This window comes from Pygocentrus nattereri, chromosome 7, assembly GCF_015220715.1.
Source record: "Pygocentrus nattereri isolate fPygNat1 chromosome 7, fPygNat1.pri, whole genome shotgun sequence".
NCBI classification, from domain to species: domain Eukaryota; kingdom Metazoa; phylum Chordata; class Actinopteri; order Characiformes; family Serrasalmidae; genus Pygocentrus; species Pygocentrus nattereri.
Window position 1 is genome coordinate 7,400,229 of NC_051217.1, and position 27,010 is coordinate 7,427,238.

General features: G+C 40.6%; 1 protein-coding gene across 1 annotated transcript in view; it reads left to right on the forward strand.

Annotated features, from left to right (window-relative positions):
- The first annotated feature begins 13,903 nt into the window (after window positions 1-13,903).
- The window catches only part of tmtc2b (transmembrane O-mannosyltransferase targeting cadherins 2b), a 137,161-nt gene continuing 124,054 nt past the window's right edge, over window positions 13,904-27,010 (forward strand). Inside the window, exon 1 of the mRNA XM_017686806.2 lies at window positions 13,904-14,348. Within this exon, the coding sequence (XP_017542295.1) occupies window positions 14,266-14,348 (83 nt within the window). The 5' untranslated portion in view covers window positions 13,904-14,265. The remainder of the gene's footprint in view (window positions 14,349-27,010) is intronic.

Genomic DNA, 27,010 nt, shown 5'->3' on the forward strand with positions numbered 1-27,010 from the left:
TGACATGATAGCATCATGCAGTTGCTACAGATTTGTCGGCTGCACATCTATGATTCGAATCTCCCGTTCCACCACATCCCAAAGGTGCTCTATTGGATTGAGATCTGGTGACTGTGGAGGCCAATGGAGTTCAGTGAACTTATTGTCATGTTCAAGAAACCAGTTTGAGATGATATGAGCTTTGTGACATGGTGCATTATCCTGCTGGAAGTAGCCATCAGAACATGGGTACACTGTGGTCATAAAGGGATGGACATAGTCAGCAACAATACTCAGGTAGGCTGAGGCATGTAAACGATGCTCAATTGGTACTAAGGGGCCCAAAGTGTGCCAAGAAAATATCCCCCACACCATTACACCACCACCAGCAGCCTGAACCATTGATACAGCACAGGATGGATCCATGCTTTCATGTTGTTTACGCCAAATTCTGACCCCATCTGAATGATCTGAATGTCGCAGCTGAAATCGAGACTCGTCAGACCAGGCAACATTTTTTCAATCTTCTATTGTCCAATTTTCGGTGAGCCTGTGTGAATTGTAGTCTCGGTTTCTTGTTCTTAGCTGACAGGAGTGGCACCCGGTGCTGTAGCCCATGTTCTTCAAGGTTCGATGTGTTGTGTGTCCAGAGATGGTATTCTGCATTCCTTGGTTGTAACAAGTGGTTATCTGAGTTACTGTTGCCTTCCTATCATCTGGAACCAGTCTGCCCATTCTCCTCTGACATCTCACATCAACAAGGCATTTTCGTCCACACAACTGCCGCTCACTGGATATTTTCTCTTTTTTGGACCGTTCTTTGTAAAGTTTCTGAAATACTCAGACCAGCCCGTCTGGCACCAACAACCACGCCACGTTCAGAGTTACTTAAATACCCTTTCTTCCCAATTCTGATGCTCGGTTTGTACTTCAGCAAGTTGTCTTGACCACCTCTGCATGCCTAAATGCATTGAGTTGTGGCCATGTGATTGGCTGATTAGCTATTTGTGTTAACAAGCAATTGAACTTTATTGTACCTAATAAAGTGGCCAGTGAGTGTATGCTAATATGTTTGTTTAAAGCTTTAAATAAAAAGGGAATGTCTTTTAGAAGCTTCAAATATCTGTATTTATCCCAGAATGGCCAAAAGTGTTCTTGTGAATCTCTATTGGTATAGTAGCAGATTTAGCAGAGATTAGGATTACTACAGAGTTTTTTCCCTTGAGTTTGGACTTTTATGGGATGAAATGAAGGCCCACCTCTGGTTTGCCACTGGCTTTCAGAACAGTCCATGGTTGTGTTTTTGAGCAGCTGCATTCTACAGATAAAAAAGTAAACTTGGGGTTTCTGACAATTACCCACACCAAAGGGTCAAATTGAGGCTACATCAAAGGGCTGAACACAGAGAGAGTGTTTGGCTGTCTCAAGAGACATGTATTGGTTTGTTTTACTAAACACTTGATTGTTATCAGCCTTTCCTCTAGCAAATGGCCCTGCCACTTCCCCATCCTTTTACTTCAGCCTCTGAAAATTGAGTTTTGCTTTAATGGAGTGTTCCTGCTATCGTTTCTGTCAGTTTTGGAGCGAAAGGTCACTACGAGACAGTCTGTTGACCCACTTTATATGATGTACCAGGCTGAGGTCTGGCCTGAGGCATTCTACTGCACTGAGAAATGCCAGTTGGAGCCAGACGGATAAGCATCAGAGAGGCTTTTTTCACAAGGGAGAAGAAACTCTGTGATAAAAGAATAAAAGAAATCAAATTTACTGCAGGCCAAATTACATTTAGGTGCCTGCTGAAACATTTCAAAGGAAGATGGATTGAAGACACTCTTACGGTGGTGGTTAATATGTGCTCCATGTTAACATTTACCCGTATGAGACAGACGTTGACATCAGCAGAGTTTCTTTGTAAGCACGCAATGCAGAAGGGTTGCCCTGAGCATGGAAAAATTGTGGAGCGAGGTAATTTTATTATGCAAATCAGGTAAGCAGAGGTGGCTGGACATGACGAGGAATGTGGCTGAAGTGAGATTGGGTCTGGCTGAGTCAGGACAAACAGGCCAGTTGTGAGGGGCAGGCTTCTATCCAAACCTCTTAATGACAGTCATCGACCCCCTCCTGTCTAGGAAAGCCACAAAAATCCTTACATTCCTGCATTGAAATAACATAAACAGATGGAAGGATTAAGATATTCAGGAGAAAGAGGTAATGTTCAGTTCTTTCCATGATACTTTGAGGTAAGAATGAATAAGCGAATAAAGTAATCAACAAATGCATAAAGTTATTCAGATTCGTGACAGTCTGGTTCATCGAATCCAGCAATCTAACAACTTAGCCTTAATATTCTTGGCCTTTAGCAGTCAGAGTTATTGCTGGTGATGATAAAATCATGGCATCATTTCATATTCATTGTTTTTCATTTGTAGCTCATTATAATGAGCAGAAAGATTCTGAACTTCAGATTCTGTCAATCGCATCAATTCATGTTTATTAGTAGAAAAGGAATGTGCTCCCCGTGTCTGTGTGGGTTTCCTCTGGGTTCTCCAGTTTCCTCACACAGTCCAAAGACATGCAGTCAAGCCGATTGGACATGCTGAATTGCCCCTGGGTGTGAGTGACTGTCTGTGTCTGTGTGTCTGCCCTGCGATGGACTGGCGACCTGTATGCAGGGTGTATCCTGCCTTCCGCCCGATGTCCTCTGGGATAGGCTCCAGCACCCCCCCGTGACCCTGAGGGAGAAGCAGCTTAGAAAATGGATGGATGGATGGATGGATGGATAGTAGAAAAGGAGATATTTTACTATGAATTATTGTGTATACAGTCTTGTTTTGCAGAAAGAAGAGCAATCTTTTACATTTTTACCATTTTATTATCATTTCTTAACATCAAAACATAGAAATGTACACTCAAATCAATCGATACACAATATAAATATATAATGTGCTGTTTATAATTAAATAATTATTATGCTATTTAATATGTAGAGCTTTCAATAGAGTTACACCATAAATAATTTCCAAGGTTTAAAAGACTTGGAACCATTTTGAGGCTGTTGTTTCTGTATGTAAACCATTTTCATGCCATATTGAAGCCTTTCACTGACTTTCTATAAAAGCTTTTGCAGACCCAACATAGAAAGTTCGAAGTTTCATTATGACTAAATTTAGTGCCACACTTTATTCATAAAACATAAGCATTGGATGGGCAGGAATATTACCGACTGCGTGGATATTAATGGAGCAGTATTCCACCGCCAAAGCTAATACAACGGGTTCCAGGATTCTTGTTATCGTTGCTGTGTTTGCATGAATCTTCAGACTGCAGAGATATCTGAGGAATCATTCAAGATGCTAAAGGATTTTTCCTGTGCGAAAGCTGCATACACACTCCTGAGAACAATAAATAACACTTTAAGAACTCTTTCCAAAGAGAGTAAGGTATTCCATTTTTGTATATCAAATCTTGCTTATCGTTTAATATAGTTTAAGCTCTGTATCATGTTTTTGTTTCCATCTCACTTCATAGTGAGAGAGAAAAACACATTTTTTATCATTCTGATGCAGAGTGCGCAAAAGATCCCATTTCACTGTTTCAGCTGTGTTGTTGCTTCCTTCTTCCATGTGCTACTTTTCATCATCTCTCCTGTGTGGATAATTGGGCCTTCCAGGGCCTTCCACCTTTTCTGGAAACAACCTTGACCTCTCCTGATGCATGGCAAATGTGTGCAGGTGCAGGTACTGAAGCGGAAAATACTGATTCTTTGAGCTTTATGGGCATGAAACACATTGGCTCGGCTCACATAATGGAGAATGACTCGAGTGGATATTGCCCAAACAGGGAACTAACCCTGTGTCTGCATTACAGACCCAGATGGCTGCATGGCTAAGGAAGCTCGACGGGGGCTTATGAACCTTCTGGTCCTCTCTGGATAAGGTTACAGAGGCCAAAATCATGGACATGGACGCACGGCTGGAAATGTGAAAGTTATTTATCCGTGACTCATCCAATCCACATTTGTCAAATTCCATCTTGTGTTTGAATTGGGAATTTATTACAACACTGCCACCCCCCCAAAAGATTTCCAGCATGTTTTTCAGCTGATTTTTTTTTTCGTCAGATGAGCTGAGCCCTATGTAGGCCTTGAGGAAGGATAATATTATACTGTAAGTTTTAAAGGAGCATGCAGTGAAACTGAGATTCAGAGATGAGCTCAAGTTTCTTTCCTATACAGTAAGCATTTCAAGGTGTGAAGGACAGTACATTTCCCACTGAGAAATAAATGTCGGCCCCCCACTGTCTGAACGCCCGCCTCGTGTTGAAATACTATACTTGCATAAATGCCACCTTTTAATGGTGCTTTTTAATTAAAATAGAAAGCTTCTTGCTCTCTAAATGGACGTGTCTGTAAAACTGCACCTTTAATTTCCTCTCTGCTGGAATGTACATCACAGTTCTAAAAGTCTTCTCTTCAAAGGTCACCTCATTTTTTACTGCCAGACAATTTCAATACTCTCCCTTCAGCTTTGAAAGTCTATGAACCACTCAAAGCCCTTCTGCAGGTGGCCAGGCACACAGCTAATGCTGGCTTTTCTCCAGTCCAGAAAAAAAAAACAAGGTATACGTCATCTTCTCTAATTCTCTTCTCAGGCCCTTGCTTTGGGGTGCACTGTAGAGTAGCGTTTATTGCTTATCAGCATATAAAGAAACAGTGGTAAGATGCAATATGCAGTCTGCAAATCCGTTCAGCCTGATAGAGGCCAATATGACTGGACTGAGCCACCCACACTCCATCTTTACCTTTTTAGCAGCTCAGCCCCACCAAAACCCAACCACACTTGACAGAAACGGAGATCGAGGGAATGTTATTAATGACTGTGTCGCCACTTCCACTCTCATGATGATGGATGCACTGGTCTTACTATCCACTCCATCTATCCATCAGTGACCATTCCTTCTCCATTACCACTTCAAACCTAAGTGAGAACATGATTTAATACCGTTCACCTGCTACAGCCCTGCTGACGAGGCTGTTTTCAACTGCATGCATGAGACAAATGAGCTAATAGTCTCCCTCGTGGCTGTTCACCATTAGAAATAACAATCACTAGCTGAAGCGCAGATGAGATATAGCCCACAGCAGCACCGAGGGAGACGCTAGGAGACAAACATATGTTTTGTGCGTGCCAGACTTGAAAAGAATGAAACATTTTTGGCTAAATTAACACTCTCATTTACAATCTCACACTGAGCAATGCTGTGGAGCTGATGTTGATCGTTCTGCGTAAGAGAACAAACCTAATCATCCTGCTTGTTACAGGTTTCAAATGATGTTGCCCAGAGCATGAATTATAAAACATTTTTCTTATTTTGTCTGTGTCCACTTGCAAGCTTCACTGCATTCCTTTTATTTGAATGGAGAGCTCTACCGCACCACATGATGCATGATGGTTTGCGTTCCTCACCCCTGCATTGCATTTAGCCTATCAGACAATGGTGACCAGGCCTTCAACCCAACCACCAAACATAATTTTCTCCAAGAGCACAGATCAGAAACAACAGCTCTCTTTCTTTTCTCTGAATCAATGACAGTTAACTTCATAACATTGGAAAATTCTGGTTTTAAACAGAACTATTGACAGTGAAGCTCTAGAGGGAATAAGGGTGGGCTATGTGGCAAAAATGTAATATCATGAAGTTTTCACGATATGCCAGATATATCAAAATATTGAGTTTTTGATGAGAAAAGATAAGTTTGATTAGTTATAACGGACACAAAGCCCCAGCAGTGCCACATTTATATGTCTGTAATAACATTTATTCATTGTTTCACACTAAATCCGATTGAACATGACTAATAATGCTCTCCTTCACACATGCAGTTGGTCAGTGTTCTTTATGTACCAATGATACCCACAACATGCTCAGAAATGCATATTGTGATATCATTCATCATGATAATGATCAAATATCGCCATAGTTCCCATGCCAAAGAGAGATGTTAGATTAGATAAGCATTTTTTTAAATTAAAAAATATGGAGCTCATAGATTGCTTGCTCAGTTAGCTAGCTGTGTGGAAGCCTTGTGCATTCTGAAAGTTGAAAAAAGCCTAAAAAGCACAAGCCTGAATTTTAGTCTCATTGTAAGCTTTGTGCAACAGCATACAGTTTTTAAGTTTTGGCCAGTCAGCTCTTAGATAGTAATTAAAAGCTCTAATAACTGAGAACTTGTTGTATTTTTATTATTAGTGGCAGATTGCAAAAACTTGCATAGCTGTAGTCTTATGTAAATGTCTGAACACCCCCAGCCCAAATTACATCTTTTATTTATTTTCTTAGTGAAAAAAGTTAACACATCAAGTACAGAACCTCCATCTGCTGAATTTAATGTGTTGGGGAAAAAAACATAAAATATTAAATGAGCCATAACTTTAGCACAGGCCACATTTTGTCTTTTATATTTTCCCCAATTAGTTAAATTTAACAAACAAACAATAACTGTGTGTTAGAAACTGTGATCTCTATAGATGGTGTGTTAACTTATTTTAACAAAATAAAGCAGTTCGACCAGGGGCACCCAAACTTTTGCACACAACTGTACAAATAAGAGGGTGATTGTGGTAGAGCTACCCTGGTAACAGTGGGAATAGCAAGTGACTAGCTAGCAAGATACATATATATCCAGGCACACCTGCTGCCAGTTGGACACACCATGCCCAAGTGTCGGTTAGAGTGGTAAAGCTCACCAGCACTGGGCTGCTGAGCAGTGGAACTACATTCTCTGCAATGATGGAACTCCATCCAATACCTTTGAAATACCTAAAACTAATCAATCAACATCAGCACCTGAGCTCACTTCACTAAAGCGCAAAGTGCAATCAAATCCTTACAGCATGTTCCAACATACACGTTCCAACATCTAGCATAAGCCCTCCCAGTAGAGTAAAAGCTGTATGTCCAACAAAAGCGAGGCAAAGTTTCTACTAATACCCTTTCAGAAGAAATGTTTTCATATGCTTCATATGGTGCATAACCAGCATCATGTACTGTATATGATGTACATATATTGTAAAATAAAATTCAAAACCAGAACGACAGGGAGGTTTAGCCCATGCAAAAGTTAGTAAATTCACATTATATATATATAAATGAGTTTGATGATCAGTCAAACTCTTATCAGCGCTCTATGTCACCAGATTACTAACTCATCTCATTCGATTAGGTGAATTCACGACCAGAACAGAATAGTATAAAAGCCCGGGCTGTAGATTGGGTATGGTATTTGTTTCTGGTATGAACTTGCTGAGCTTTATTTTGGTTTTGACCCGTTTCTTGTTTATTTGGACTCTGATTTTGCTCTTGCCCTGTTATATCTGGTTGCCTGTTTCTGGACTTGTGTGTTTGACCCTTTTGCCTGTGACCACGACTTTATTTTTGGATTACCCCGCTTGTTACATTTCCCTGGCGTGATGATCACAGTTGTGATCATCTGTGCTGTACTGGCTGCGACCTCTACATGTACATTGACGCCAGTTCAGGCTGAAGTAAATAAACCTCTCCTTTTCATTCACTTCCGCATTCGTCATACCGCATACCTCACAATATATATATATATATATATATATATATATTTAATAACTTTTGCATGGACTAAACCCCCCTGTAGGTCGCACTCTGGTTTTGAAACAGCCTTAGATTCTATTTGTGTACTGTTGATGTTAAATCAATCATGGAGTGGAACGGCCACAAAAATGCAACCTCGGCTCTAGTTCATTTCTGTCATGTTTGTGGTTCTCCAGCTTCACTTCCAGACAGCAGTCACTCAAGCCTCAAGCCATGGACCTGCATCCGTAATTACCTAACTCACAGCACACACACATACACACCCCTGCCCCCTAGATAGAAGAGATGAAGGCCCTCGTATGAAACATTAGATGTCATACTGGATTTCCCTGACTGCACACATGCTTTCACTCAGCGCTGGAACCGCATGAGTGTGAAGCTGGGAGAGAGCAGGCCACAGCCACAGCACCCAGGGAAATGTGGGACAGGAAACAATGTCATAATTCTGAAACTGTAAGTGGAGTGAAGCTAAAGCAGAGCCCGACATAAGAGGGCACAGTAACACCTCAGCCGAATGGTCCTACTGTTTGCCTTGTCTGTAAAACATATTTCAGAGGCATTTAACACCTTGATAAGCCCTGCATAAGCATTTACATAAGCCATTCCTAAGGAAAGTTGAGTTTGCTTCAGGACTATAAATATAGTAATAAAGACTTGCATAAGGATATGCACTACACAGGCCATGTGCTTGACTAAATTGGTAAACACCTTGGCAAGCCCTGCATAACAATTTGCAAAGCCTACTTCTATGGAAATGCTTGAAAATTATTATGAATTATTATTAATGAAAATAGTTATATGGACTTATTTTAATAATTGTCATATACTTTATAGGACAAAGGCCTGAATATTATTACATTTACAGTCATGATGCAAATTGTACAGTTTGCATTACAGTTTGTATTAAAGTTTGTATTACAAATTTTAAAGGTATATAACACCTTGACCCACATAAAAACCACATAAACATTTACATAGACCATTTCTAGGGAAACAGTTGAAAAATATTAAAGAATTTGCTTCATGACTGTAAATATTGTATTAATGGACACACTAGATAGACCAAAGGGTTTCTAAACGTGTCTTGGGAGGTCAATGTTTGTGGTAGGCCATGCGCCAAAAAGACAAAATAGTATACAAATACAGCTGGTCGGTAGATAGATTGTTTTGGAACTGTGGTTTATAACATTACACTATGATTTGTATTACAACACCAATTCCAATTAAGTTTGGACGTTGTGTAAAACATAAATAAAAACAGAATACGATGATTTGCAAATCATTTTCAACCTATATTCAGTTGAATACACTACAAAGACAAGATATTTAATGTTCAAATGGATAAACTTTATTGTTTTTTGCAAATATTGACTCATTTTGAATTTGATTCCTGCAACATGTTCCAAAGAAGTTGGGACAGGGGCATGTTTACCACTGTGTTACATCACCTTTCCTTTTAACAGCACTCAGTAAGCGTTTGGGAACTAAGGACACTAATTGTTGAAGCTTTGTAGGTGGAATTCTTTCCCATTCTTGCATGATGTACAACTTCAGTTGCTCAACAGTCCGGGGTCTCTGTGGTCGTATTTTGTGCTTCATAATGTGCCACACATTTTCAGTGGGAGACAGATCTGGACTGCAGGCAGGCCAGTCTAGTACCCGCACTCTTTTACTACGAAGCCACGCTGTTGTAACACGTGCAGAATGTGGCTTGGCATTGTCTTGCTGAAATAAGCAGGGACGTCCCTGAAAAAGACGTTGCTTGGATGGCAGCATATGTTGCTCCAAAACCTGTATATACCTTTCAGCATTACTGGTGCCTTCACAGATGTGCAGGTTACCCCTGCCATGGGCACTAACACACCCCCATACCATCAGAGATGCTGGCTTTTGAACTTTGCGCTGATAACAATCCGGACAGTCCCTTTCCTCTTTGGCCCGGAGGACACGACGTCCATGATTTCCAAAAACAATTTGAAATGTGGACTCGTCAGACCACAGGACACTTTTCCACTTTGCGTCAGTCCATCTCAGATGAGCTCAGGCCCAGAGAAGCCAGCTGTGTTTCTGGGTGTTGTTGATATGTGGCTTTCACTTTGCATGGTAGAGTTTTAGCTTGCACTAGATGGAGCGACGAGTTCACTGACAGTGGTTTTCTGAAACGTTCCTGAGCCCATGTGGGAATATCCGTTACAGAATGATGTCGGTTTTTAATGCAGTGCCGCCTGAGGGATCGAAGGTCACGGTCATTCAATGTTGGTTTTCTGCCTTGCCGCTTACTTGCAGAGATTTCTCCAGATTCTCTGAATCTTTTGATGATATTATGGACTGTAGATGATGAAATCCCTAAATTCCTTGCAATTGCACGTTGAGAAGCATTGTTCTTAAACTGTTGGACTATTTGCTCACGCAGTTGTTCATGAAGTGGTGAACCTCGCCCCATCCTTGTTTGTGAGCCTTTCAGTGATGCTCCCTTTATACCCAATCATGACAATCACCTGTTTCCAATTAACCTGTTCACCTGTGGAATGTTCTAAACAGGTGTTTTTTGAGCATTCCTCAACTTTCCCAGTCTTCTGTTGCCCCTGTCCCAACTTCTTGGGAACATGTTGCAGGCATCAAATTCAAAATGAGTGAATATTTGCAAAAAACAATAAAGTTTATCCATTTGAACATTAAATTTCTTGTATTTGTAGTGTATTCAATTGAATATAGGTTAAAAAGGATTAGAAATCATCGTATTCTGTTTTTATTTATGTTTTACATAACGTCCCAACTTCATTGGAATTGGGGTTGTAAATCACTTTCAAAAAATTATATATAGTATGAAAATATTTTGGTTCTCTCATTGGGTGAGGGTAACTTTTTGGTGAGCCAAATCAAACATCCTTACAGACCAACTTTGGCCTGCAGACCATGCTTTGGGAAGCCCTGGTAAAGGCCATGTGCCTGACTGAGCCTATATTATTACATTTATAGCCATGAAGCAGTTTGCACGTACATTCTTTTGAAACAGCTGACAAATAATAAAGACTTTGCTTGGTAACTATAAACATAGGAATATAGACTTGCATAAGGCTATAATAACTGTATAGGCCACATGCCTCACAACATAAATTTTATTTATATTTATAATAATAAAAGAATAAATTGTGAGTATAAGCACTAATATAGACTTGCAAATGGACATATACTGTAGAGGACACATGCCTGACTAATTTGCATTTGTTTGCATCATTTTTATGGAAATCATATGTAGGCTGTAATTTAGCATGTTCCTATGTGCTGTGTGGGCTGTAGTTAGCTATGCATATAGACTATGTTTTATGCATGATAAAGATCTATGAAGTGAAGTCTTTGCACACTTATGTTTGTTTAATTTTATGTTTACTGGATGTAAAGCATGTCCGGTCGAATGGAATACGCAACACAGTAAACGCAGGATTGGTTTCTTCTCTATAATTTTAGACGTCTGTTCATTTCCTAAAAGTTCCTAAAAGTGGATCTAAACAGTCCTTATGTCATTTAGTAATGAACACTGTACAGCTGGAACAGACGTTCTGTTTAACCTTGCATGAGACTTTTTCAGTCTAATGTTTTTTTTTTTTTAATATTCAAATGCACAATCTAGATAAACTGTTACAAGAACCAAACACACCAGAAGAAACTTTTTATAGGGAGAGTTAAAGGCAAAAACGCTATTGTTTATGTAATAAATCTGAATTTGGGCTGCCCTTTGGGCTATGTACATGGAATTATCTTAGATTAAGCCATGCAGTTGCAGAGCAGCAATCCACACATGGTACTTACCAACTCAAAATAAACAACCACTTTCCTTACAGCACATTCATGCCTTGAGGACACAATTTAAATGTGTTTCACTGTATGAGGCATCCACAAACGGAGGGTTTACAGTTAAACAGGGACTACAGCTCTGTTACTGTGATCACTTTAATTAATTCCTCTAATGGATTACGTCATAGTGTCCCGCTGCCCAGTGAATAGCTACATTGAGGCCTGCTTTGCTGGACTGGGCCCTGCTATTGAAATAGAATTGCATCGATATTCACTGGACCATACTGCATTCTTTGTCTCTGTAGCAACTCCAAGATTGATTCTCTCTTTTGCTTTCTTTCTTTCTTTCTTTCTCCTCCCTACTTTCTCTCCTCCCTCTCTTTTTTTGCTTCTAACACTCTCTTGATTTCTCTACTTTTTTAAGGCTGAGCTTGAATCATGAGCAGAAAAGGCAACATTTGCTGGTTACTTTACTTCACTGGTAAAGGTATAAGAGAAACTGTAGATGTTACAGCTCGTTATATGCTATAAAGTTTTGCAGTGATGGGCTTTAAAAAATGTTCTGCCCTCACTTGCCAGCAAATGTGCTTTCTCTGCACATAACTGGAACCTTGCAGAGACAAAGCCATGATCTTTTTTGTGGGCCCTCTGCTGGAGCTTTCCAAATTCAGCTTTACGCTGACACTCATCATGCTTACTCAACAAAAGTTTGGACCAGGCTGATCTAAATAGTTTATTTCTGAGTACTAAAGTTCCAGAAACACAGTAGTAAATTAGAATATGTATTTGCATATGAAAGAAATACTTTGCAAATAATTACAAACACTATTTGGATATCAAATGAAATGCCTGGAAGTCTTTAGTCATCTGCTGTAAGACAAACATGAATATTGGAAGCATTAGGGAAATTACTTTTAAAATACTTGGGGCCTCTTTTGTAGACATGGATTAAGCCTAGTCTTCCGCTAAAGTGCAATGTCATAGATGATTTTCCATTACAAATCCTACTTTGTTTAGGTTTAGGCTTATTCTGGGTCTGGGAAAATGTCCAGAATATATTGTTATACGTCTCAGGTCATGTAATTGCATAATTTTATAGGCTACATTTTCATAAACAATGTTGTTTGTCCTTTTGCCTTTTGATTTGATCAACAGAGATATAACCCAAGTAGAACTACTAACTTTCTGTATTCTCCACAGACGGCACTTCTGTTTCATAAGGTGAGAGATCTGGTCTCTGGTTTATTTAAATCTCATACCATTTATTTACATTTACATTATACAGTAATTAGCTGATGCTGTTATCCAGAGCAACTTACAAGAAGTGCTTTCTCTATCTAGAGTATAAGTATCTTTGCTATTTACCAATAGGTCAGAGAGAAAGCTCGTCCTGAGCTCAGATACTGCTAGAAACAAAACGTCACTGTTGATACCCAGAGAAAAAGGAGCAGAGTTGAACACAGAACAGTGCAATAATTACAATTAAGCACTAGGTTCTACAAGACAGCCTTGTAACTAACAGAGTCTAAGCTAGAGAAAGTCTCAACTCAGAGCCTGTCTTTACCAGCAGAAAGATAATATTCACTTAGAAGACAAGCACACAACCACACCACCAATGCAGTGAATTCTATGTCAGACAGTTTACAACCACCTGAAAATGCTCTCTGTTGCATCAGAATTTAATAGTCTGGACCCATGTTGTTTACTATTAAGCCCAATCTAGGACTGTGTGCTACCCCATTTCCAAAAAAGTTGGGACTCCTTTGTCATATTTTTAATTTCATATATATATATATATATATATATATATATATATATATATATATATATATATATATATATATATATGAATACATCGTTTACAGGGAACAAATGTAAATACTGCATTTTTTTTTCTGAAAATTTCAACATACAAATTCTATTTATTTGAGTTCAACATATTGGAATAAAATAAAACATACTATATAAAATGTTCCATCTGATGTTTTCTATGTTCCCAGTATATTAAAATCTTGAAAAATTGATAGAAATGTTTTACCAGAATTACCAGAATTACCAGAAAATGCCACTTTACATGTGCCCCCTGTATAGAACGTCAAATAGAGGTAATGCATCCTTTGCCGTGTCATACATCCTCAGAATATCTCAGCTTATAAAGAAAAACAACAGGCCTGGTTTATTTTTAATCACCTTCTCCTGATTCCAGCTGTTATAACGAAGTCCAGTTTTAAACCAGAGCTCAGTACCCGGATCAACATGACTCATTTCAGATAAACACACATTATCAACTTAATGTGATCATAATTCAGACACCCACAAATGTCCTGTATGGACTGAGTGCTGACGTCACGGCGCTGCTTGTCGTGCGTGTCATTTAGGAATAATGGAATGACTGAGTTGTGGAAATGAGGCAGTCTGTTGATGATTGGTCGCTGTCTTCGCCGCCGCACCACGTGACCGTTTTCATCTTTCGTGCCGGCCGAGGGAGCTGAGGCGGAGGAGGGGTTTGGCGCATGCGCGTTGCGCGCAGCGACCACACGCGGCTCCGTCTCGCCGTTTATTCCGCGTCCACCATGCAGCAGCCAAACAGTCCCGGTGGAAGGCCGAGCAAACGCAGGCTCTCTCACCGCACCTCCTGTCCCTACCACCGGCTCTCGCTGTGGATCAAGACCGCCCTCTCCGCGCTCAGTATGGGTTAAAGGGCCGCGGCACTGACGGACTCTGCGCTCGAGGATGGGGACTCGGATTTTTTTCTGCTTTTGGCAAGAGACGTCCTGACCAAGACGGAGAGAGCAGATAGAGGGTCCAGAATCAGCCGCTTTCTTTCGTTTTCCGTTCCTCCTTTTGCTCTCTGCCTCTTTGTGAGAGATGATTGCAGATCTGGTGTGCAGCGCCGTGGCTCTGGTCCTGTATGTGAACACGCTGGGCGCCGATTTCTGCTACGATGACAGGTACACAGAGGGGGCTACAGTAGCCCTCAACAGTATAAGCCCCCTGTGGTGGGCAGGCTTGTGCCCTGATTTAGATGGAGAATAAGCGAGCTGTGGCTTCGGCTTTTTTGCATGTGTTTGGGAATAAACCCAGTGTGAGCATGGCGGGTGGATGGAGCACGACTTCTCACTGATTTACTGCGACATTAGCGGGAAGCTGCGAGCGCGAACGGGGCACGGACGCCGTACAGTACGGCTGGAGCTGGGCAAGTTTCGGGAACTACTGCAAATGAATTAAAAATGTTTCAATTACTGAAGCGAAACCGCCTTAACGAAATCGATTAGTTCAGTAAGAATAGCCTCCGCGTGTCACCCCTGATTTATGGCAGAGCCGCGCCACGCTCACGTGAAGGAAAAAACAAAACAAGCCTCTTGTTTACCTTGTTTACTAGGAGCTTGTTCATTGAACGTAGGTCAGTTAAATCTCATTTGATCTATTTCCCCCATCCGCTCAGCTACAGTACCGGTGCTGGTCTGTGAAGAGGGACTTTTCTCATATTTAGCCCAGTAAGACAGAAATAGAGCTGTTGTTGTGGCTTGAACGGATTAAAGACCCTGTTAGCCGCCGCACGTGGACGCGAATGAGCTTGTTTAACCTGAAAGCGTGTAGTGTTCATTTCTAGACCTTAATTTAGACGTTTGATCAACTCGGCATCCTTTTAGAGCCGCGTTCAAGCTCCGTCTCAGTAACCTGGAGCTTATTAGACGTGTTTAAGGCACGTTTCCAGGCAGGCAGGCTGGCTGTGAGGGTTTTATGAGGGACTTTTAATGCTGGATGACTTGCAGCCTCCGCAGGTCGCGACCGTTATTTATTCACGCTCCCTCACTCGGGGACGCGCGGTGGAGAGTTACCAGTGAAAACGCGCGTAGCGGTCAGTTGTTGATTCAAGCGTCTGTCACCACATCAGTGAACTGGGGAAGAGTCCTGTCCGCTCAGCTGGCCTGCTGTAATCTCGGTTAGCGCTTGTTACAGGCGCTCCTCGCCTGTTGGAGGACCTGCTGTGTACAACAGGCTGCTGGAGTAAAAAAGATGGGAAAAAAAAGCCTGTGAACGGGGTGCTGATGTGATGACAGTCAGATAACAGCCGTTTAGCACCTAAATCATTCATTAAAGCTCTGAATCACTTAAATATTGACACTGAAAACTAAAAGCTTTTGTTGTAGGAGTATGGATTTATTTATTTTTTTATGCTTGGCTTAAGTGTGCAACCTTGAACATGATGGTTTATAGGAAAATATACTGCAAAAAGAAGACAGTTTAAGGGGGGCTGATCATTTCTATATCCTTCTTTCGGAAAAAAAAAAACAACTTGTCCTACAATATGTCCTAAATGGTCACTTTACAGAAGATGGACACACAAAAAAATACACCTATAATAGAACTCAATGTAACAAGACTTTTCAATGAAGCAATTTTGGGTCATTCATTATGTAATGTAAGCACAACAGGCATGTCAAAAACTGAAAAGAGCACAATGTTTTGAGCATCTTAAGTGCTACAGTTAATAAGAGCTCTTTAGTAGTTTTAAAGAAGAAATATAGGCCTATTAATCGAGGTTTTAACAGCGTTATCAGGAAGAAGTCTTGTGCCATGTCTGCTTGAGAGAATTCTGGCGTCCTTTTTGTTAAATCTTTTGTTTGCTTCCGTCACAGTGTGCTCATTGGGTATTACAGTAAGCCTCAGGATTTACAGTAATACTGTATAGCAAAATCAGAGATTATGTTAGATATTAATCCATGCCCTGCTGTGTTTGCTGCTTGTCTGTATATAACGTACCAGATGCAAGTGACAATCATGTGCCCAGTAAAGGCAGATCACAGGTATACCAACTGCACATCACTGCTTTTTTGCTGCTGGAAGTGCAGCAGGAGTGATTCTGTGGTGTGAGGCTGAAAGGCGACTCATAGAGACATCATTCAGGAGTAGGTGGGTGCAGGGTAACAGTGAGATGAATGCTCAGAGCTTGTTGAAGGGCCGCTCCTGGAACACACGTAAGGATCTACTTTTGCTTTAGTGGTGCTTGAAAATGAAGTGGTTGTAGTGTTCTATCTGGAGCACCTAGAAAGGATTACACGTTTTCCTCCCACGCCATAGAAACTGCAGGCTTGTCAATTATCAATGCAAAGATTCACTGTTGAATTGATTTTTCTCGCTCATGCTTCATGTGCATTATGTGAAGTCTGTACTGTTTTAGATGCTTGTGTATGTAGTGACCTTCATATAAAAGCCAAATCACACTTGGTCTCCCAGCATGACCTAGAGTGAAGTGAGGGGCGAGCGAGTGGAAACTAACCAATTCAGGCTGGTCCTGACCAGTGTAACGTCTCTCCGGTGAGTTATTTGTTCACTGGGGTTGAGAAGGAGCAGATGCTGTGTGCGTAGGGAAGGAGATGCCTGGTATTGTGTGTCTGTGAATGGGAAGCATGTTCAGACCCACTGCACAACCTTTAGAGCACCACAGGTTCGAGAGGGCTGCCTTTCTTCCACTGCTGAGGTAATATTTAACTGAACAGAGCGCTATCAGATAACCTAAGCCACGTAGCTGCTTTATGGAGGCCATTATAAGAGCTCGGAGCATTGTAATTGTGCTATAGAAGGCAGGTTATTGCTTTTAACATTCATACAGGAAGCATGTCGTTTCAAAATGTTGGACCTGCACAGATATTGTGATCAGAGTACTGTACAGAACATGCATGATATAAAATGCTCACACAGAGCTTGTAAAAGATGATATTGGTAAAAAATTGGGTTCGAATGCAGAAAGTCAGAATAAATAATGGATGATTAAGTTTTACTCTTTCATCCATCCATCCATCTTTCAGTGTGTATTTATTTATTTAGCTGTCCTCACCTAATATTGTAGTTATGGCTATGATCTTAATGTCGCCCTTCTCTCACACAGTAACCCCCCCCCCACCCTCCCCCGAATAGAGCTAAATGCAATATACACTACTGGAATACATATAAAGCCCATCTGTTAGAGAAATGGAGAAAGGTAAATGGGCTTTATGAACCAAAAGAGAACTCTCCTCCTACCTAATGGTTAAATGTGATGCAGACCTCTGCTAAAGTCTATGGAGAGTGTCTTGGAGACATCAGTACTGAGCAATGCCAAAGAATATACATTATGAATATCTCTCTCTCTCTCTCTTTCTCACTGACTCTCTCTCTCTCTCACTCACACTCACTCTCTCTCTCTCTCTCTCACTCTCTCTCTCTCTCTCTCATATTTATGCAAGCCTTTTATAGTAGTAATTTTTCACTTGTATTAAGTCATTGTAGAGCCAATTCTGCATTGCCTTGTTGTGCAGCCAGTGCTATAGAGCTGCAAAAGCATAAATCCTTGTTATTTATTCTATTCTGTTTTATCTTTCCCATAGGCCATCAGTGTTTTGTGGACAGCAAGCACGCTGTTGGCATCCTCACTCATGTCCATGAGAGCTAAAAACAATGCTTATTTGCTACATCTGTATAATAAAAGCTAGTGGGCCGATGCTGAAGCATCTACCCATTGCCTGCCGTTATAACTGTGTTTTGAGTCAGCAGGTTTCGTGTTGAAATTATAGTCTGTGGTAATCAACTGAGTGATACAAGTGAAGCAGATTGAGATTTGGTTGCTTGTTCTTTAAAATAAGCATCTCTTTAGCATTCAGTTTTGTGCTCTTCTGTATGGGCTCTGTCTTTGCTCTCTGTCCTCCATTGCACTGGAGCCTGACACCTGTGCTGGGGAGTGTGAGTCATAACTCACAGGGTTCATATCTCTGGTGCTGTAAAGCCCATGCTGAGGCCAGAGATGGACAGATGAGCGGCTAAATGGATAAATGCCAGATATGAATTATGCCTGGTTTCTGGTACCTGCCATGAATCTGTCCACAATCCTGACAGATGAGCTCATCTGAGCAGTACTGCTTGTCGGAATAGCGGTGAAGGTTAGAGTAGAGAGAGCAGCTGATCACTGCTTCTTCTTCACCATGGCTGAGTTTGGGGCTGCACAATATAGTTAATTAGTTAGTTAACATTAGTTCATTTCTATCGCAGCGTTTCCTTTTTGAAAGAAGCTGCAACATGCAAATATGCCCCTGCTGTGAGCATCTTGACCAATCACAGGTCCAGAGAAGTGTTTCTGTGGATCTTTTCAATTCACAGTATTCATGTAATCCAACAAAAGTAAGTTTTTGAGGTCAGCATTTTCATGTTTTATTATTGACTCACCACGGTGTTTTCACTGTATTGCAAAGTGCATCATAATTGCAATATGTAGCAATGCAGTTTCAATGTCAGTGTTTTAGTTTATACAGTGCAGAGCTTAGTTACATTTTGACAGCATGCATTTGAGGTAGCACTCAGATAATCACCTGGTCTTTAGCATATGGAACCAAATATCTATGAAATTAATCTACCTAGCCTTAAACCCTCTTAAACACTAGGGATGCGCATTTAAGATTAAGCCAAGACAAGGACTACAAATCCCTAGCAGTTGATGAGGCATGAATAGCATGTGGCAATGTAAAGTCTTTAAAACAAAAAGACAAATGCTAATAGCCTGTAACACTAGCCTAGTCATATTATCACTTACTTCACCTCATAACTTTTAGCTTGAAAACAATGAGTTTGTGAAGAGTTGGTTTATAAACTGACCTCAAATGTGATAAACTCGTTCATTGATGTGGAAAGTATTTCATCATATCTATCTAAGTGGTATTTAATGAACTTGTTTATCTGCATCTTGTGTTAGCTACGTGGTGCAGTACCTGTGCTGTATGCAGTGGTCTTTAGACGGCTGTCGCAGACTATTTGCTTCTCTCTGGTGGAGTATGGAGCTCAGACATGTCATAGTACTGAAATGTATAACATTAGAGGGGGGCTAAGGGGCTAACTCAATGCAAGCACCAACTGCATTCTGAGTGTTGCAATAGGGTGCAGTATTACGAGAGCCAAGCCTGGTCAAACTGTCTAGTACCACCAGTGTGGTCAGCTGGTGTAGCTGACAAGCAGTTGGACAAGTCTCTCGAATAAACATATATATGGTACATCATTGCTTCTACACTCTGATAGAGCAGGGAAAGCCGCTCACACTGCTCTACTGCCCACGTGTTTAGTTGTTGTGGCTGTTGCAATGACCGTATATCCCGTTTTGATTTGTCCTCAATTGCCCTTGTGTTTTAACTGCCACAGTAATGTAAGCATGCACATTTGTACCTTGCGTTTGCAATGCGTTGGCCAGGCATTGTCATTTGGATTCATGTACTTTTGTTGAGTATGGCTCTGGCCTTAACTGCTTATCAAAAAATTTCAACTTATTATTTGACTTTTTTTTTTTTTTTTTAAACCTTTCATGACTGCTTAATAATTTGGGAATTCTGGCTCATCGCTATTCAACAATTCTAACACTAAACGGGAACTGAAGTTTTTATCAAAATTGAAGTAAAACGGTGTTTGAGAATCAACTTTATTAAACTTTGCACAGGTTTAAATTAAACAGTGCAAAATTCATGCAACATCCGAAGTTCAGCCTTTTCTCTTACTGCACGTTTACATTAGCAGGCGACAGAGCAGTCATTTCCTGTGGGAGGTGGCAACCTTTTGCCATGATTCAGCGACAGGGACCATACAAGACATTGGTAGTTGAAATTTTCTCAGCTTTATGCAAATTAGCTCAGACGCAGCACAGCAACAATCTAAATGATTGGTTCAAACAGATTCCTTGCAGACATAAAGGTCCGAGGCCAAACCCCTGCTCGCTGAATCAGCGTTTTGACACTTATGAACAGTGATATGTATATAGTACATATTTTTTGCACTTATTTATCAGAGGGTTTACAGGTTACACAGTAACATTAGTGACTTGCCTCCTAATGTGAACGTATAGTTTGTCTGTGATTTGCAGGACTGTGTTCAGGGCCTTTAATGTCTTGAGGGAAAAGGTCACAGTTTTAGCATTTCAAATAGAATCTGCTCAGTGTTGTGTTTCTGCAGGCTTAGCCTCACTGCATGAATTTTGTTTCAGAGTGGTCAGCGTGTGGTTGGGTTTCCAGGGCCTGAATGCTGGGCCTCAGGGATGAACTGGTGTGTGTGTGTGTGCTGGAAATAGGCTAGAGCTGATGCTGTGGCTGGTGTGGTGTGTCTAGAGCTGCCCTTCTCAGGCACTGCCGTAGGGTCCTCCCTGCTGCACTGTCCACATGCTCCGAGTCCACGGCCGTGGCGAGAACCAAGGGCGGTAACCCCAAATTCATCTGTCTCTCCCTCCCTCTCTCTCACTCTCACTCTCTCTCACTCTCTCTCAAGTGCCCTATAATTATCTCCCTCTCTGAGAGAGACTCTCAGGCTCAAACTCACTCCGACAGCCATCCTCAATGGCTGCATCCAGATGGTCATGTTTGCAAAGCATTGTGGGTTCCCTTTTTCCCTAAAATAAAAAAAAAAAATGAACCCATAGTGCTTTGCAGGCCACTGACTTTCAAAAAAAAACATCCTCTGTATTTTTGTTTGAGGCAGAATAATGAAGTGAATAAGTTCTGAGTTTGAAGTTGTGAAACAGGCATCAGCATTTTAGAAGACTGGCTGACTGGGAGTTGCGTGTGTGGGCCGGGTGGGCCGGGTGGGCAGGAGGGAGGTTCACACGTTTTGCTCCACTTGCATCTGCTCTGCTTTCAGACTGATATCATGGAGACTGGTTCGTGCCCGCCAGCATGTTTTTTTATTTATTTATGTTGAGTGTGTTTGCTTTTGCGTATAAATATTTGTAAGCAGTGTGCGTCAGTCAGTGCTCGAGATTAGCCAAGTAATGGTGTGCCAGTCAGTTGTGACTCAGTGCTGGCATTTTGCGCTGTTGTTGAAAGCTAGGATTAAAGGGGAATTCCACTAATTTTTCAAAATTTCTGCATAGTTCACTCATTCAGATGTTAGCAGTCATTCAAAGTGCTTTGATGGGAAATGTTACGTTATGTTATTGCCGTCCAAAACAATCTCCGCTTTCACTCATTTATTCTATAGCATTTGAACATGGCTGAAGTTCTTTGTTGTGTAAAAATGTTATGATGAATGGAGCTTAAACATCTTCACAGTAAAATGCGTAATTATCGTAAAAGTTAAGACCATTTTTGCCCAACTTGTATTTTTTTTTTTTTGGACAGCGATATGCAGTCTTTATAATGTTAATGCCATTTTGCCTTCAACATCCTGCATGTATCTCTGTGCCCTGAATGTGTTTGAAAAAATTGAGCTGGTTTAGGCCAAGCGCATCTTAAAACTGTCATAAAACGAGGCCTCATGCATTAGGAAACATTTCGTCATTTATTACTAATTTTCGAGGCAGTAAAATGGAATTGCACTTTTTAAAAAAAATAAGGTTTTCTGTAATTAAACGGATGCTTTGTTCTAGAGGCAATTACCAGGTCAGAATTGTTCACAGGGGTGGTGATAGAAACTGGACATCCAAAGATTTGAATGCCTTTTAATCAGGAATGCCTAATCCTGGTACTGGAGATCTACCACTCTGGAGATTTTAGATCTAATATACTTGGTTCTAGTATGCTGATGCATCTGAAGGCCTTTATTACCTGTACCAGGTGTTTTGAGCTTGGAGTTTGGAGCTAAACTCAGCAGGGCAGTAGATCTCCAGGACCAGGACTGGACACTCACAGGACAGTCACAAAGTTGCATGAAATGGTAATGAAAGGCCTGATGCCTTAGACAATGTTTTGCAAGAAGCTTTTAGGTTACAGTGTATTTCTTGGTAAGGTAATAAAAAGCAATTTAAAAATATACATATATATATATTTTTTTTTATATGTTCCACTATTTTACCAGTATGCTTTATGTATAAAACTCTGAAGACACACATAGGTGCACTGGTTGTTTTGAATAGTAAATAAAATGGCTATACTTGTGTTGTTCCATAAAGAAAGTTGAGCTGGTGAGTTTCCCTTCAACCATTCATCAAACCCGTCAGAATGGCTGATTGAATTATGTGTGTAGAAGTGACGGTTATGTTTTTTCCCATTATGTGAAGATAAAGCAATTCTAATTTAGCACTCTTTTCTCTTTGCTTTATCAAGGCAGATTTGCCAGTAGTAACTGGCCTACCACAGTTCGTTAAGAGCGGTCAATTAGTGTCATCAGAATAGGAGTAAATGAATATCTGTATAGGATTGACTGCCGTTTGTGCTGAACAGTGGAATCCTCAGCTCTATGTATATCTGAGAGATGTCCATAGGTCTGACCACAAATAGACACTTTCGCTTCTTCTAAATGTTTTTCTACATGAGTGGGAGCCCAGATTCCTTCCCTTCTGACCACAAAAGTATGATGGACGAGACACATGAGCTTGTTTGCTGCTAAAAATAATATTAATGACATGCTGCAACAGTTTGTGTGATACATTGCTGTGTACATACCCTTGTTTTCAGGAACACCTCAGTCCTGTGGGCTAAACCCTTCACATTTCTTATTTAGATTGTGAGAACTTGCGTCTTCTTTCAAAAGTATTAACCACAGTGGGTTTGGAGAAGATTAACATACATCAGCGCTAATTTAATTTATTCAAAATTGTTTCTTTTAACTTGTTGGCCAGTTTCACATGTGAAAGTGCTATAGGAGGTCTGATGGCCTGGTTCTAGAGGTGGTAAGATGCATACTCTTTTACGTATTGTGTGCTGTGAATGAAGTGCAGTTGGGGTTTTTTTTATCAGACATGCTGGCATAAATGGGAATAGTTGCCACTGCTTTGTTAAAAATAAATAAATAAATAAATAAAATCAAGAGGAGTATGAAAACAAAAGTCTTGTGCTGCACATGAAAAATTGTCTTCTGTGAAATGTTCTAGTATGTGTTAATTATGTCTTCACCAGGCACTGTGATCTCGTTTGGGCAATTAGGCAACAAAACGCAAAATGAATGTTGCCATTTGTTCTTACTTCTGTATAAAAAGAATCTATTGTGATGCAGAAACCACAGTTATAACGCATATTATATCCTGAAATGTTTGTGTTGTTACACCCCTGCTAGAGTTTGATCATGAGTGTTGAAAATAGTGTATTTATTAGAGACTCTTAGTGACTTGTTTTGCCCCTGAGAGGGGGCTGTCTGACCTATTGCTGTCCGGTGACAAATTCTCCTCTCGACTTCTGGGTCAGTGGTCCCTGCAGAAGCCATAAACACTGTTAAACATACTCCTAGTGTAGTGAGGGTGTGAGAAACACACACACTTGCACTGGCTTGCTCATATTAACCAATCTAACCTCATGAGGTGATCTTCCCAGCCACTGTATAGTGTACATAGGGGATGCATGATGATATTAGGCGACCAAGGGCTGCTGTGCTAAATTATATTATCTGCTATCCTGCACTACAGAAATGAGTTATAGTTCTGTGTAACGCTAATCTCTGTGTATCCAATCCCAGTTACTGCATTAACACATACGTACATGAACAATATCCGAGATTGTCTTTGAGCAGCAGTTACCATATCAGTGCATAAACATTATATAAAAATCTCAATTCTAATGCTCTTCTGCTAGACGTTTGGGGGGACAAAGATTTTCAGTGTTTTTTGACAGGGTTTATTTTGAGAAAGAATTTGAGCTATCTGGACTAATCAGCACTCAAACATTTTAGGTTTTGAACCACTGTCTGCAAACCTCCTAGTGGCCATTCTGCTGATTGTAATAGGATATTTCTATTAATGAAACAGTTTAAAATATAATTAAAATCTTACATTCTAATGGAAAACATTACAAGTCAAGGCTTAACTGAAGGTTAACTTTGTTTTTTTCATGGATGCCACTTTTAAAAATAGTTTAGAAAACTGGCAAGTCATTATTTAGCCAAAACCTTCGTACTCCTCAAACCAAGGAAAATATTTAAATATGAATATATTCCAGTATTCCTAAATTCAGAAGCTGTTTTGTGATGACTTGTTTTCTTGGTTACCAAAAAGCTAAAAACCAAATATTCATCTAATTGTGAAAAAAGATGTTCTCAGATTTAATGGCTAGTGTAGGAGAAATGCAGCGAACAAGAAATGTCAGCTCTGTGATGCTACAAGCATCCTTGTCTTGTTTTTCTCTTGTATAAACTTGTTTTACTCTTTTAAAAAAATCCTTTATTTGGTACAAAACTTTTACATGATTTAGATTAAACTTTAAAAAAGAACTTCACACAAACGTCTAATTTCTTTACAGAACCAGCCATTGAAATGTTCTTTAGGGGGCTAATTTTGGCTTCTTTTATTCTAAGTTTTCTAATATGTCAGTGTAAGTGAGTTATACTTTTGTTTTGTTCTGTCTGAATGAAAACATGCTTGGAAGGATAAGGCAACTTCTCCTGGCATCATGGTCTTGCTGTATGAATTTGAAGCAAATAAGTTGATTTGATGTAGACCGTTTATGGCAATGAAATAGTGTCTTATGAAAACCTCTTTACTATTTAGGAGAGCCTCTTGAAAAATGTGTGTAATGCAGCACAACACGGACAAACTCTAAACTATTAAGAAGCACAATCTTTAGCTCTAATATCAAAGTATTATCTAAGGATCTCATCTGAGCTGTTTGAGAAGTGCCATAACCATTGTCCAGATGGTGTCTAGACTAAAATCTCAGGATTGGGAACAACCCCCCCCCCTCACTCAATCTATTTGGTGGTGGAGGTGAGGTGGGGGTGCTCTCTGCAGGCTGGCCCAGGCTTCATTACTGAAGTGCAGCACTGTCAGAACATGGCAAGATTGGATGGCTCTTGTCCCATTCCACCTAGCTTTTCACAGAGAGTAAATGGGTTCTGTGATTGCTGGGACGTTTGATTGTCATATATGGTGTTCAGGCTGGGGTGGGTTGACCCCTTACTGTCTGATGGGCTCTAAAGGAGCTCTTGTTCACATATGTGATAATTCGGAGCCTCAAGATCAGACATGGCTGGACAGGCAGTGATGTTGCCTGTCAGAGAGCTGAGTGAAATGACCATATGTACGACAGACTTGCACAGTAGTGGATAGCAGAAGGGATTAACTTTAGTGGACACAGCAGGAGAGCGTTGCCCCCATCTTCTTTTATCTCTGTAAATGTTATTTAATTAAAACCAACAGCTTATCTGTCCAAATTCATTATTTTTTGGCCACCCAACTGTCCTCACTTCAACATATAAAGCTAATCACATTAGGTGCTTAATAATTAAGCCAAATCCTTCTGTGCGGATCGCTCCGCTGCTAACCTCACGCTCATCCTACGCTCAGGCAGGCAATTGTGGCGGTGGTGTTTAGCAGGAGCTCCGGAATAAGAACTTGTGGCTCATCAGGATTACAGTTTCAATGAAATTAAACAGTCTGTTTGTCGGGGAAAAAGACAATAAAACTTGGCAGTGTTGACAGACAGATTGATTTTATTGGCACAGTTGACTGCGAGCAAGCTTTCAAGGCGATGTCTGGAAGGAGGCCTTGCAGTAGGAGTTTTGGTGTAACATTTCAGCCCTTATCATTAGACACGGGCCTCAAATCATTTTCTTTCGTTTCAGTAGGTGGTTAATGGCTGTAGACAAGGGCTTTGATTTGGGACTAATGTTCGCTGATTGATCTAATACTGTGCTCCACTCTAGCTCTGTCTTGCCTTCCTTTTAATGGGATTAGCAGAAGCTGAGGATGATGGGGGGGTGGGGGTTGTGTAAGGAGAGAGCCCAATCCATTTTAAACAAAAACTCCCCAGTTACCCGTATCAAGGATAACGATGATACTCGGCTAAAGAAAGCAGAGTTTTGCTTTCGGCCTTGCTGGCTGTGTCGTCTCTGCAGACGCTGGGACGTGATCTGGTCAGCACATTCGCTTTTGTGTTTTTGTGCAGTCATGTGTGGTCCTTCTGTTCACTTCTACTGCCCATGCACTCCGGAAGAGTTCACTGGTGGGAAATAATCCCGCCACTTTGCTAGCTTATCACTAAGCAGAACAATGGCAGAAGTGTTTGTTTTTGAGCTGGAGGAAGATGCAGCTCTTGTGTGTACCAACCTGTCAGAACCCATCTGATCAGTGTTGTGTGAGGGACGTGCCTGGATGCATTTCCTCTGCAGGAGAGAGACATGAGCTCACTTCACGGCCTGCGGCGTGAGTGAAAGGGCATACGTCACCTGATATTTATATAGTACTGTACAAAAGTCTGACCACCATTCTTTATTTATTTATTTATTTATTTATTTTTTGTGTCACAAACGGGCAATAAGTACAAGTTGATCAGATATAAGATATAAGGGGAAGTTAAAAGAAAGTTAGTGGTGAGGGGAGAGGGGGGGTTTCCAAAATTGGAGGTACAAAAATTATTCAAAGTCAGAGAGAAAACGGCACCCCTGACCTAAAAGACCACCACAACTGTCAATAAAGACCAGGCTCCACTCTTGCTTCAGATCTTTGGTACAGTACTGTATATTTGTGGATAATGTATCTTTGAACTGATTATAGTGGATTTTAAACATACTGAACTAAATATGTGCTTATTTTTGCATAATGAAATCCTGTAAAAGAAAAATCAATGATAGGAGGACAAAATTTAAGCAAGCAGCTTATTTTCAGTACTTGGATTAATGTTTTGAGGGCAGCAGTGTTGGTGGCAGCGTTACAGAGAGATTTTCTGTTTTCTTCAAAAAGAAA